The sequence below is a fragment of the Phytophthora infestans genome, genomic scaffold (genome assembly GCF_000142945.1).
Source record: "Phytophthora infestans T30-4 supercont1.4 genomic scaffold, whole genome shotgun sequence".
Lineage (NCBI taxonomy): Eukaryota > Oomycota > Peronosporomycetes > Peronosporales > Peronosporaceae > Phytophthora > Phytophthora infestans.
This window is the reverse complement of record NW_003303755.1, coordinates 3163775-3176494: the sequence shown is the minus strand read 5'-3', so window position 1 is coordinate 3176494 and position 12720 is coordinate 3163775. Positions and strand designations below refer to the sequence as shown.

The window sequence follows — 12720 nt, the reverse complement described above, 5'->3', positions numbered from 1 at the left end:
CGAACACTGTAAAATAACTAATTTGCGATGGTAGGCAGGTCATATCTGCTTTAAGACTTAACAGAGGGATGTTTGCTTAGCAGACACAATACTACATTTACTGCAGTATGTTTTTTTTCTTCTTCTGTTGCTGACTATTCACGCGAGCCGTGGAGCTGAGAGCGGAGACGGCTCAATACCTCCTGCAGCATAATATGATGTTCCTTTATAACCTGGACGACTTGAGGATCGTTACTGGGGAATTTTTTGTCGGACGTGAGGCGGTATCCAATGTCGTCGATGGACGTAAATGAAGTCTCAGCACTACGGTTGTCGTCTTGTAGTTCAGCTGAATTAGGTACCGGGTCGATTTCACTTTGTGCAGGACTTGACTGCGAGGCTGTCGCTGTTTTTGATCGCCGTCTTCCCAGAAACGATGCTTCTGAATGCCCCACCAGCGGTGGCAATGGTGACAGCTGCCTGCAGACACAGTAGAGCAGCGTAGCCAAGCTGGTCAGATTCACTGCTGTATGCTTTCCGATGTTCCTTGATCCAATGGCCACATTCCAAGGTTGCAAAACCACATGTGGTATCAGGATCCGTACGAGGAGAAAGTTAACCAGCACAACGTTGAATCGGGGAAATTCGTGACCATCGTTCATTCTCCGAGTAGCACCGAGAGAATCAAACTCGAGGCTTTGTCGTTCCTCATTGAATAGTTGGTACTGTTGTTCAACGACAACGCAGGCAAATCAGTCATAAGTAAAGTATTGTCATAAGTAAAGTATAATAGCAATAGGAGATTAACGTACACTGGGTGGGAAATAAACACCATCACTAGAAATCCTTTTTCAGAAGTCCAAGATACCGGTGGGCACCTCTTTCTTATCTGCTCAGTGCTTGAAGGATTCCTCTCGCCCGCACTTTGAGCTTTAGCATCTTCACCGGATCTACAAAACTTTCGCCACTGACAAGCGCTTGTGCTGATGTGGGCGGACGACGAGCGAGGATACCACCAAACTTCTTTGCGAAGCCTCGCAGACGAAAGCCCGTACGACTACCTCTCGTGCTGATATCCACGTCTAAGCTCGCGTCCTGGAGTAGGGACAGCAAATGCACTCTTACCACCTTTCCTAACCACATACGAGTGGCATCGAAGTAAACACGCAACATGGATTCAAAGTCCTATAACAAAAGGGTTGTAAGTAGCTGAGCAGAGGTCTACAGTACAAAGCAGACACAGAAAGCGTACTCTCATCGCGCTTTCCTTTTCTTCCACCTTCTTTGTCATCAACGTTTTCTTCAGATTTACCACGAACAAGACACAGCGTACAGCTGAGCGGAAGATCTGAAGAGATTCCATCGCCTCAGCTTCAGATTTAAATGGAGAGATATCGTCGCGTCCAGCCTACGCCACCGTGGCTTTCTCAAGGCGCCTCCGCCTGCACTTTTGAGTGAGTCTCTAAGGAATGTCTCCAGCTTCTTTCGATTCTCGAGGCGGTCGTGTGCTTTCTGATCCGAAGCTTTTGTTGCACTGTTCGTCGATTTACCAATGTCATGATCATTGCCAGCGGCGTTCACATCATCCATTCCAGGAATGTCAGGAAGGACATCTGCGTCGTTCTCCAGTTTGTCAAGGGCCTAAAAAACAGTTTTAGATGGCGCTCGATCACGTTCGTCAACGACAAAGTTACGTACAATTTCGTCTTCATCTGTCCACTCGAGCTCGGGCATCCACAACAGAGAGGTTGTGGGCTGGAACGGTGGTGGAGGGCTCTTAGCCGACACTTCTTTTTGCGTTGCCTTCTCATCTTCAGCGTTTTGCGCTGATAAAGAATGTGGACTAGTGTTGCTGGGAGGGCTTGCATACGATGACTTTTGGTTAGTTGCCTTTAAAGAATTCGGTACGCCATCAGCATGTACCTGTAAAATACTACATGTGGACTACATGTGCATGATGTTTACAGTAGTAGTAGACAGATACGTACTTTTGTCGTGGAACCAGTAATGCCATGATCTGCTCATTTTGTTGCACCAGCTTCGCAATCAAAGCTTCACGTGATCTTGGCAATTGTTCATTAGTTTGTGCCAGAGGAAGATCCGTAGTCCCGAAGTTATTGCTGTAAGTGGGACCAGTGTCCGCAGCATTGAGTGTCTTAAGCAACGAAACAGGTAGCTTTTGTTACTTTGTCGTAGTTGTTTAAGCACAATACCTCAGCGCACCTCGTACTGGCGAACTTGCTGCTCTAGCAGCCGTACTTGAGCTCTGTAATACACGGCTGAATTAATGCGTGCCATTGGGTCAATGCAGGACCGTGCACTTTACTGCACTTGCAGCAGATACCTCAATTCCTCGTATTGCTCTTTACGAGCCCCAACAAGTTGCTGGTGACGCAGTCGCAGCAGCTCATTTTTCAACACCTCTCGACGAACTGACAGTGCTGCATGTTGGGCTTCGACTCCCTTAAATTGATGAAAAGAGAGCCACGGGTCATTCCATCGGTGTTGCATACTCTCGCTAGCTGTCGGACATTAACAATCTTTTTTTGGCCAACGAACAAAAACAAAGGAAAACGCATGTATTCCTCATCGTAAGTACCTGCTGATCAGCTCTCCGCTGTCACTTGGCCCCGTTCTTCCACAACCTCGTCGTCGACAGTATTACTAGCAGCGGAATTATCGTGCTGAATTCGTTTCTCCTCTTCCCTCTTTTGATGCTCCGCTTCCTGTTCAGCGATTTCCTTCTTTGCCGCGTCTTCTCGTCCTAGAAAATCGTTCGCTGCAGATCTTCGATGTCATTGAAGAGTTCGAGTGATTTCTCGAGTATCTGTGTTGCAGATTCCAGTGTGTTCTTCGACGCCTCCAGCGTCATGTTGGTGAAAAGAGTGCTCACTGAATATGATCCCTGTACCAAAGTGGACTGGACGCCGCGTATCTGACAACGCAAAGAGTGGTCACACTCGTTAGCTATATCAGCATGTATTGGGTTAACCGACATTTTTCGTACCTGCTCCGATAAATCACGCACTCGCTTCGAGATATCTCCGTATCGACACTTCATTTTCCCGCAAATTACTGGCAAAGACGCCTCTGCATCGCTGATGTCTACCACACCAGGCGTGTGAATCCCTTCACCTGCATGGCGGTCCTCATCTGGGACGTAGGTAAGCAGTGACGCCTTGAACGTGCACATACCGGTTTTCTTGAGTCCGTATAGTTTCGTGTCTGACTCCGGGTTACTGGAAGGGATCAATTCTACAATCATGGAGTAATGGTCGTCATCCTTGCAATCGTCACCATCGTCGTAAACCATGTACTTGTAGTTCAGAGTGATAGGATCGATCTGCCAACCACGGAAAATGCTGCAAGTGGATTACAAACCGCGTCAGGGATTGTCAGGCCAGTCTATGAGTGCAAGTCATCACTAATTTACCCGAGAATAGTGGGGATTTCCGGCTCCTTCTTCTCTTCGGACACTGGGTCTACCAACTTTTCAGCATCATCGTCGCCATCCTCCGTCGTGTCAGGAACTTCACTCACGTCGTCGGTCCCTATTGAATCATCCGGCACTCCGTCTGTCACTTCCATTTCCACTTCGATGTTCTTCTCGATCTTCGCTTCAATTGTCACGTTCGCAAGAAGACAGAGATCCAGAACATAGCTGTCATAACGTTGATTAGCTGAATCTAATGGAGATAGATGGTGAAATGCGAACCAAGCACTCACGCCTTGCCCTCCTGCATCTCTCTCTCCTCACGAAGGCACGGCACCGACTCAAGGCTATCGACAAATGGACCTGCAAGGCATAATAAAACAGAAGCTTAGTCCTTTGGGGATGAATATTGATTGCAAGTAGCGCTTCGCATGCCTTGGAATGCTGGGAAAGGATCGCGCGACGGAATGGGGAGCAGCACCGGCGGGGCCTCCTCTTCCGGTCGTGGGCGAGCGATGACCTTAATGTCGATTTTGGGCGCCGCCTCGCAGAGCTCGGTACCCAGCGCCACTGCGGCCACTGCTCCAGCGAACATGCTCCTGCCTCGCATACTTGTTGCACAATTACAATACAATAATGTGCTTTAATTGGACAATAAATCATTATTTTTTCCAGCAAATGGCAAGTTGAAGAAGGAGTGATGGTCAAGTTGCACCACGCGATATCCAATCTCAGTGCGGAATTCGTGGTGTGGAGAGCAAGCGGTCGAGGAGATGGAGAAAGAAGCCGCGTCAGCAATATTGAAGCGCGTGGAGAGCGCAGCGGAGCTTCTCGCTCGTGCATCTGACGCTTCAACAGAGGACATCGTCGCCTTGAGCCGGGAGCTGGAGGAATTATTACGCGTTGTTACAGACTTCGGCAGGCAGCGAGTGTTGGAGCTGTCGGGGACACAACTTATTAACGCTGGAGTGGATTTATACAACGCACCACGAGCTGCAATGAGAGTTCTCGTTCAGTTGGAGAAGGATAAGCAAACCCACGAACAGCGGCCAAGTTTTTCGCGATATTCATTAGCATTCACACGGTTTGTGGCCGCGAAGATCATGGGACTGTCGCTGATTTGCAGTAAAGATGATGAAGCGCAGAATAAAAATACGCAGTTCATGGACGAGTGCGTCGACGTGTTACGCTCGTATGGTCGTGTCGGGATGCTCATGCTGGAAAGCGCATCGATCGACTGCGAAAAATGCGAGGAATACTTGTCCTTGGCGGAGGAATCGTTCTCCTCCTCGATGCAGCTATGGTCTCGCATCGGACTTTCACATCTGACCAAGTTCAAACAAGGCTTGGAGCTGGAAGAAATTTTGGATGATTTATGGGACTTTTGGATGGACCGTGTGCGAACGCTCCAGTTGCTTACACAACGGCCAGACTATTCACCGGGCGATTCTCGAGATATGGTGTCGTCACTCCATGAATTAAAGATGCTAGCTCCGTACAAACCCTCGTATGCAAGCAGCTTGCTTGATCTTATGACGAGTGTGAGCGACGAATACAGACGTGCAACCCTCCACGATCTACAAGTGTCTTTTGCCGAAGAAGCACTGCGCATCGGTGAATCTCTTAAAAACGATGAAGATGAGAGTTTTTCTGCGCTGATCACATCGTTCAAGCAGAAGTTGCTAGTAAATTTGCTACAGTCACTGTGTGCATCTGGAGATGTGGAACGAGCTGAAACATGCTACCAGCTAATTCCAGACAACAGCGATAGCAAAGTATTGCTACTCATGAACAAGCTCTACGTCGACAACAAACAGTTTGAGAAAGCACATAGACTGCTTCAACTGTTGTTTGAACAGGACAGCTTTGATGACTCCCTGGCTGGAGCTCGCACCTTTGCCGAAGGATTCTCCTTTTCCGACAAAGGCTTGGATATTTATCGAGAGCTTGCCAGCAACTATGGGGATGCCGACTTCGCTATCAACGTGGATATCGCATGCAATCTTGCTTTTGTCGAGGGTAAACGCCATGAATCTATCGAGGAGCTGAAGCGCATTGGGAGTTCGTTGCTGGAAGCAGAGAGGTACAATCTCCTGGATTCTCAATTTCGTGTCAGTTCTTATGCTGCCGTTTGTGACACAGCAGCGGTCAACTAGTCGACAGCAAACACATCCAGAGAATCCGACAAACCATTTTTGATGCTCTTCAGGAGGCACTGAATTCAAACCAACACGAGGTATTTGCCAGCATCAAAGGTATTGTTGAGGGTAATACTCACTGGCTCGATACATACGTTTCATAGGACTGCTTGAAGTGGGCAGATGCAGCGTTGACTACGGTTTCATCAGCACGAGATCGAGCAATGTACATGAGGTAACCATGGATTTAGCTGTGTGTTTGAGCTACGAGTAGTGTTGATCTGAGTAACTTTCTATAGGGTCATGTCTCGCTCGTGCGTCCAGCTGGGCCGTAATGCTGAAGCTTTAGATTGGGCTGAAAAGGCTCTTGCCATAGAGCCTTCGAAGCAATCACAACTTGCTGTGTTTCAAGTGGCAATTGAAGCAATTACGGAAGTATCAGAAGAAAAACTAACGCACATCTTGGAGCAGCTGAAAGCCAGAGATGACTTCGAGATCGATGACTTGCTAGCCATGGGAAAGCTAGCGAACAATCTTGGCTCATCCAGACAAGATATTGTGATGCTCATTTTAGACGAGTTGTGTCATACTGTCATGGAGACTGACGACAGCTTTACGGCAAAAATGCCTGTTGGGGTACTTCTACAAAATGCGGCTCAACTCGCATTCACTAAGTTCACGCAGCAACAGCAAGTCGGGTCGAGTGATAATGCCGAAGGTTCCTACGGCGAGAAGTTCCTGACCTACGCCAACGTGCTACTGTTAAAGTCAAGATCTGACACAGTCGATTACGATGAAAGCTTTGTCGGACCTCCTTCAATTTTCGAGTGGTTCTTTCGAATGAGGTACGATAGCTAGCAGCTTACATTTCATTTGTGTAGGTGCTGATAACTGTTTGGCATCAGCTTTGACATCGCCAAAAGCACTGAAGACTCAAGATATTTTATGATGGCAGCCAACATCGCAGAACGGAGCGACAAATTGTACGGAGAAACATCGCCGCTCACGCAGCAAAGTCAGAGGTGCTTGCTAGCTGCAGTGAGTTCTGACATGAAGAAAATTGAAACATTGGACAAGAGCCAATTGTTGGGACTTATTGAAGTGATCAACCGGACCGGATGCGTTCAAAGTGGAGACACATCTTTTGATGACGAAGTCATGTGCTACCTGGTACAATACATCTGATACTGCAGTAACAGCGGTTTTCACTAAGTTTTTTGTTTCTTTTTGTCAGGCAAGGGCACTGGTATCGGTGAAGCTGAGGCTTTTCGATGCAAATACAGAAACGATTCTCGAAATTTGCAAGGCGACACAGCTTAGTGTCTCTCAGCTTATCGAGATTGGAGGTGCATGAAACTTAGGCTATCATGGATACCGTCTTTAATTGATCTCACTCCTGTTTTGCTCAACTATGTAGAGTTAGTGCTGTATGCAGCAAAGTTTGATGAAGCGACCGAGGTAACACTTACAAAAACCAGAATTAAAACTTACAAGTTACAATCACCACCCTCAATATTTTATATGGGTAGGTTCGAGACAGCTATCGGTCTCTAGCGGGACAGGTTTTCAGCTATGGGTATGGGCTTTATGGTAAAACTTAACGACGCTACTACCCTAAGCGTATCCAACAAATTACAGGCTCCAATTACTGATCCAAGAGGGATCACCCGACTCAAGCAAGCTGTGCTATTTACTACGACGGCTTATCACACTCGCGGAATCGAAGACGAAAGCCCAGGAGTGGTTCGAGCACGTACTTCAGCTCATTGATAATTTGGACGTGGCGTTCCCGGAGCTCGAAATGGAGTGGTTTGTTGCGAAAGCCTGGAACATTGTACGCAGTATATTGTAAGCACGCTGTTAAGAAAACCGAGGTTGTACTAATCTACATGCATGAAGGGCGTGCTGTGCCAGCGCGGTAAAGACACCACTGAAGCTCTCCAGTTTATGAAAATCGCTCAAAGCATACTGCGTAAGTGGAAGTCCTGTGATCCCTCGTCCCCTTAAATATGCCTCACCCATGCGCATTCATTTAAAAGAACGCAGTGAGTCACTCGTGGAGAAACTGGGCAATGGGCTCAACCAGCAATACCAGGAACTTCTAAGGACCAGTGCGAACTCGACTTAATGGGCAATCAGCAGACAGTCGAGACTGAGGCCGAGAAACATTTTTATTTAACCATCTCCACATGATTCACAGCACTTACGCCTCGTACACGTCAGGGTGAGGTCCGTGACTGGAGATCCCACCCATGTGGATCTTCACAGCTTCCATGTAGGTTCGCAGCGTTGGCAATTCTGCTGTCTCTTCCTTCTTCAAGACCTTCGACGCCCACTTGCGCTCTGCATACTCACAAATCTATTCGAAAATCCGGAACAAGGGTAAGCAGATCATACCAGACTTCAGTTATCACCAACCCAATTCACCTCTTTAATATCTCGACACGAGAGCTGCGAGGACACGGCGGCCAACTGTGAAAGTTCTTCGTCTGAGAGCTGCTTAGCATAGCTATAAGAAAACAGTGTCAGCGGACAAGATTGACCTGCTCCATGTAAATATCTCCATACAAGACATACCGGCCAAACACAGCACGGCGGGTCTTCTCGTCAGGAAGGTTGTAGCGAATGGAAAGATCAAAACGGCTAATTAGCGCCGCATCCAGGTCTTGCTTCCTGCAACCATCAACGACACCAACAGATTAACAACCTCCAGCATCATTCAGAACACTTTGCACCGAGCGTACCGGTTGGTGGCGCACACGACGGTGGTTTTTTTGGCTGAGGCAAAACCTTCCACCTTTTGAAGAAGAACTGACAAAATACGGCGAGATGCTTCGTGCATTGTACCACCGGAACGATCTCCAGCAAGTGCATCAATCTACCACAATGCAACAACAAAATTACGTTAAAAAGCAGCAATCGATATCCAAGCGCCAGCGGCACTTACCTCGTCAATGAAAATAATGGCACCATCCAGCTTTTCACACGCATCAAAGATTGCCGACATCTTCTTCTCACTGTCACCGTACCACTTGGATACGACACTCTCGATAGGGATATGGATCATGGGAATCCCAGCTTGCTGTGCGATGATACGAGCACTTAGAGTCTTGCCGGTACCCGGTGGGCCTTCGAACAGCACAGCACGGGGACGATTGCTCTCATAGCGGCATCGAGTTTTCTGCGCAATGCGTTCGTACAGCTCTGGATTCTGAAGTGCTAATACGACTGTATCTTCAATTTCCAACTTCACTTTTTCGTACCCAGCCTACAGTGGAATCCGTGTTGGAACATGATATACAACTTCCAAACGACCGATATCACCACGTACCAAGCTATCCCAAGTCAAGCTGTTTTCGTTCTGGGTTGGCTCAAACACATCAATCCCAAGACCTTGTAGCTGCTGAATCGCCTCTTCCTGCGAACATAATGATACACTTCAGATAAACAACAAGCAGAACAAAAGATCATCAACTTCATACCTTGCTATCAGCTGCGGCGGCAGGGGCAATAGTCGAGTTCCTACCACGTCCAATAAGTGCATTTCTACGGCGCTGGTCCAGATCGTGACGGAAGAACGCGTCCACATTCGCGTACGAGTAAATCTCCTTGTAGGCACCGACGACGGCGTCGATCTCGCCTTGCGTGAGGAACTCATCCTTATAGAAAACGAACTTCGAAGTCGCTTGCAACGACGAGGTATCACGCAAAAACTGGAACGACCCAGAGCCATTAGCGTACACGTATGTCACAGCGGGTTGTTGATACGACTCGACGACTGACTTCTTCGTCGAGCTTTCCTGCGGGGCCGGCATCACCTCGACTGCTTGGCGAGAACCAGGTGTCGATAATTTCTGTAGCTGTAGCAAGAACCGACCTAAGATTGCTTCGTGATCAACGAACGTCGGGCACGCGAACTCAATCCGAATCGTCGATACGCCATTGGGGGCATGGATCCTGGAAATTCCAATTTTCTTGATAGGAAAAGCCTTGGGAATACGAGTCTCGTAGCTTTTAAGAGTCGTACGGAACTCCGATACCTGCTGGCGGATGGTATCTACCGCTTCAGCATACTCAAAACGCTGCAAAGACAGCAAAAAATAAGGAGTACTTGTATTCAGCAAGTGTCGTACCACCAAATTCTCAACAATAAACACGTATAACCTTTTCGTGCTTCTTGTCTGGAATTGGTTCCGATTGCGCTGCATCCACAGTGAGTCCCACTGCCCCGGCGAGCGCTGCAGCCCCAGCAATAGCTGCGAATCGATAAGGCGTAGAGCTGGAGTCTGAGTTGACTGTCAGCGATCGTATAGCCTGGCTAAACTGCATCTGCGCTGCAGCTCTACACAAAGAGGCATCTAAAGTCGATGGGAGGCGCGTGGTTTGCGCCTTTGTGGCAGCTAAAGCACGTGACAAGAGTTTAGTCGCCGCCCTGCGCTGCATCATCTTCATTTGAGTTCCGTTGGTAAGCTCTTGACAAGAACGCTTTTTTCCTCATTTTATGCGAACTTAAGCGAATTTATGGGAGCTTTAAAGTACAAAAAACTCTATTTTGCACTTGGATTCATATTGTCGAGGCCACCTCGCACGACCACTTTCTTTGGCGGCGACTCAATTGCCTTCTCCTCCTCACCTTCACAATGCTGACGGAACGCAGCAAGCTGCCGACGAAGAGTGCTGATCGTCTGTGCCTTTTGAGCTAGTATCTGTTGCAGTTGATAGATTGACTTAGAAAAAAAAGTGTGCTAGTTTTAAACAATTGTTTCGTACCTCTTCAAGACGCGAAACATACTGCTCAATGCTCGCTGAGTCATCATTTTGAATCGCTGCTAGCATGGCGCCTTCTTCAGTGAGCAGCTCGGCATTTTCCTATAACCGATAACAACCACGATTTAGTTAGCAGGACTACCTAAAAAGTGAAAATCCGACGACTTACCTGAATTGCGCCCATGTGGGTATTGAGCAAACTTTCTTGCTCTTCATACAGCGTTTGAACCTGCACGGGAGACAACAACTTTGTTATCATGCTCTGGTGACGCATCAAGTAGCCTGCAAAAATGACCAGTACCACTCCTTGCCACGCTCCTTCTGGATAACTTTCCTGAACCGGATCGCCACTCTTTTTATCTGATGTCATCAGCAACATGAGTACGAATCAGCATTTATCCCACTCCCATCTACATGTACATGTATTTGAACGTACTGGAATGGCGTCGCTGATTAAGGCGGAGAACACTCAAGTCATCATTTAAACCAGGCCCCCCACGAGAATGGATTGAAGAATCCGTCTGCATGTCGGTTCTCTTGTCATCGGCATTGTACTTGTCTCCATGCATTTTGTCATCCTCGTCAGACTCCTCTCCGTGTGAATATTCCTCTTCGTCGTCATACTCTTCTTCGGCATCGTCATCCAAATCTTGCGCCTCGCCATCGTCAAAATCTACGTCAACCATTAATGTTAATTCAGATATACCGGTCGTAACAAATACAACAACAGTCTAAGGACTTACCTTCTTCAAACTGGACATCCTCGACATCCACAGGTTCCACGTCGGCATTCCTCTCGTCGAATGCATCCGCTGAAACATGTTTCTCTTTGACTCGATCGGCGTATCGAAGTGTGTTGAGGGTATGGTCCGAGGACGAAGCACACGGCGAGACTGCTGCGATCATCACGGTTCTTTCGGTACCAGCATCCTTTTCATTAGATGCCCTCGATGTGACAATTACACAAACCACGTACCTCGCCTTAGCATTGACAAACGAATCCTTTAGTACTTGAGTGAGTTTGCTAGCTCGAAATGGGATGTGAGTGCCTCGACCACCGCTGTCCAGCGCTCTAAAATGAGGACGACACTCGATTAGAGATACTCATCGTAACATCTATACTGGATCACAGTCAGACGTACCTGAAACACTCTTTCAGAGCTAGCAAGCTCCGGTTAATTTCTGCCGATTCCATTCGTCGCTGTCGATTATGATTCTTCGTGTCTTCGCCTCGTTCACTGCCGGCAAGGTCGATCAAAGACAACTTGCCATGGACCTTACCACTTCCTTTCTCGCGAAGATTGATCTGACAGATACAATGCGAGCGAGATGACACATCGTTGACCTCGGTGGCATGCGTTGTACGAAGACTGTTGCCTTTGCTGATCACTTGCAGCAGTTCCTCGGTATTCTGCGGCTGCACCTCCTCCAAGTCCACAATCTGCACTTCTCCGGCGCCATCTTCACGAATCGTCAGTACCTGTCGATGCAGCAAGTCCTGACAGCGTCCGCCGTAGATTTCGAAGAAACTCACACAGATATCCAGTGGATATCCACGTCTCGCGAACTCGTCCGCTTGATCAAACACGTCAGCCGCAATCTGACTCTGTATCCCTTGCATCGTGTGTGTCTTGCCACTTCCTGTCTGTCCGTACGCAAACACCGTAGCATGTCCTCCATCGTGGAATATAAACTTGACCAGTGGCTGAGCAGTGTGCATGTACACACTCTCATTGGTCGCGTTTTCATCAAAAGTCTACAACAACAAAACACAGTATCTCAGTAATTTGTTTACATCCTTCACAAGCGCTTCCGTACGTGATCGAAGCTGAAGGGATTACTGTCCAGGTACTTGGTGATGCCGTCCACTTTCAGCTTGCAGTCGTGCACGATAGCCATGGGGTTGAGACATGTCACGGCATCGTAGTCATGCTTTTTGACCTCTTTGACATTCACCGGCCGCTTACGCACACATATTGTGATCTTGGTATCTCCTGCCTCGGCGTGCGGCCGACTCTTGTCCTTGTTTTGCTCCCGGAAGGCCTTAATCATGCGCTGGAAGTCCACGTCCCCTGGATGACCCATTTTCTCGTTCATCTGACTCTCTCGCTCACGCTCACGCTTGGCCGCCGCCATGGCGCGCCGCCGGTCCTCGCGGTTCTTTTCGATCTCCGCAATGGCCTGCATGGTCGGCTTGGCGCGCGGTACCGACGCGGGCGCTCCACGGCCGGCTGCAGCCTTCGCATTATTCGCTCGCCACGCCATCCGACGTCTTTTGGGTAAAATGTAAGATAAATTATCAGATGCCCACTTCAATTTCACTGGAAAATCATTGGACAAAATCTGAGAATTCCTGATTCTCATTGTGAAAATGGCTCGACACGCGACTGAGTCGGCTGAGAT

The 12720-nt window shown here is 48.2% G+C and overlaps 5 protein-coding genes across 5 annotated transcripts; 1 reads left to right on the top strand and 4 right to left on the bottom strand.

The window, feature by feature from the left end:
- Positions 1–134: 134 nt before the first annotated feature.
- On the bottom strand, positions 135–641 carry PITG_03760 (uncharacterized protein; the record flags this gene model as incomplete). Its single annotated transcript, XM_002906760.1, has 2 exons — positions 135–303; positions 373–641. 2 exons carry the CDS (start codon positions 639–641, stop codon positions 135–137), a joined length of 438 nt encoding a protein of 145 aa, XP_002906806.1.
- A 2102-nt stretch (positions 642–2743) lies between these two features.
- Positions 2744–4027, bottom strand: PITG_03759 (uncharacterized protein; the record flags this gene model as incomplete). The annotated part of the gene is made up of 5 exons (XM_002906759.1): positions 2744–2914; positions 2987–3341; positions 3413–3640; positions 3706–3775; positions 3848–4027. The coding sequence occupies 5 exons, from the start codon at positions 4020–4022 to the stop codon at positions 2744–2746; spliced, it is 999 nt and encodes a 332-aa protein (XP_002906805.1).
- Positions 4028–4515: 488 nt separating this feature from the next.
- PITG_03758 (uncharacterized protein) lies at positions 4516–7501 on the top strand (the record flags this gene model as incomplete). The annotated part of the gene is made up of 8 exons (XM_002906758.1): positions 4516–5026; positions 5171–5495; positions 5555–5648; positions 5715–5785; positions 5850–6395; positions 6456–6572; positions 7189–7359; positions 7465–7501. The coding sequence occupies 8 exons, from the start codon at positions 4516–4518 to the stop codon at positions 7499–7501; spliced, it is 1872 nt and encodes a 623-aa protein (XP_002906804.1).
- Positions 7502–7753: 252 nt separating this feature from the next.
- On the bottom strand, positions 7754–9993 carry PITG_03757 (ATPase; the record flags this gene model as incomplete). The annotated part of the gene is made up of 8 exons (XM_002906757.1): positions 7754–7909; positions 7978–8059; positions 8128–8223; positions 8295–8428; positions 8498–8818; positions 8882–8968; positions 9033–9623; positions 9715–9993. 8 exons carry the CDS (start codon positions 9991–9993, stop codon positions 7754–7756), a joined length of 1746 nt encoding a protein of 581 aa, XP_002906803.1.
- A 285-nt stretch (positions 9994–10278) lies between these two features.
- On the bottom strand, positions 10279–12592 carry PITG_03756 (kinesin-like protein; the record flags this gene model as incomplete). Its single annotated transcript, XM_002906756.1, has 8 exons — positions 10279–10419; positions 10487–10546; positions 10619–10677; positions 10754–10990; positions 11061–11230; positions 11294–11389; positions 11460–12073; positions 12136–12592. 8 exons carry the CDS (start codon positions 12580–12582, stop codon positions 10279–10281), a joined length of 1824 nt encoding a protein of 607 aa, XP_002906802.1.
- Positions 12593–12720: the final 128 nt, after the last annotated feature.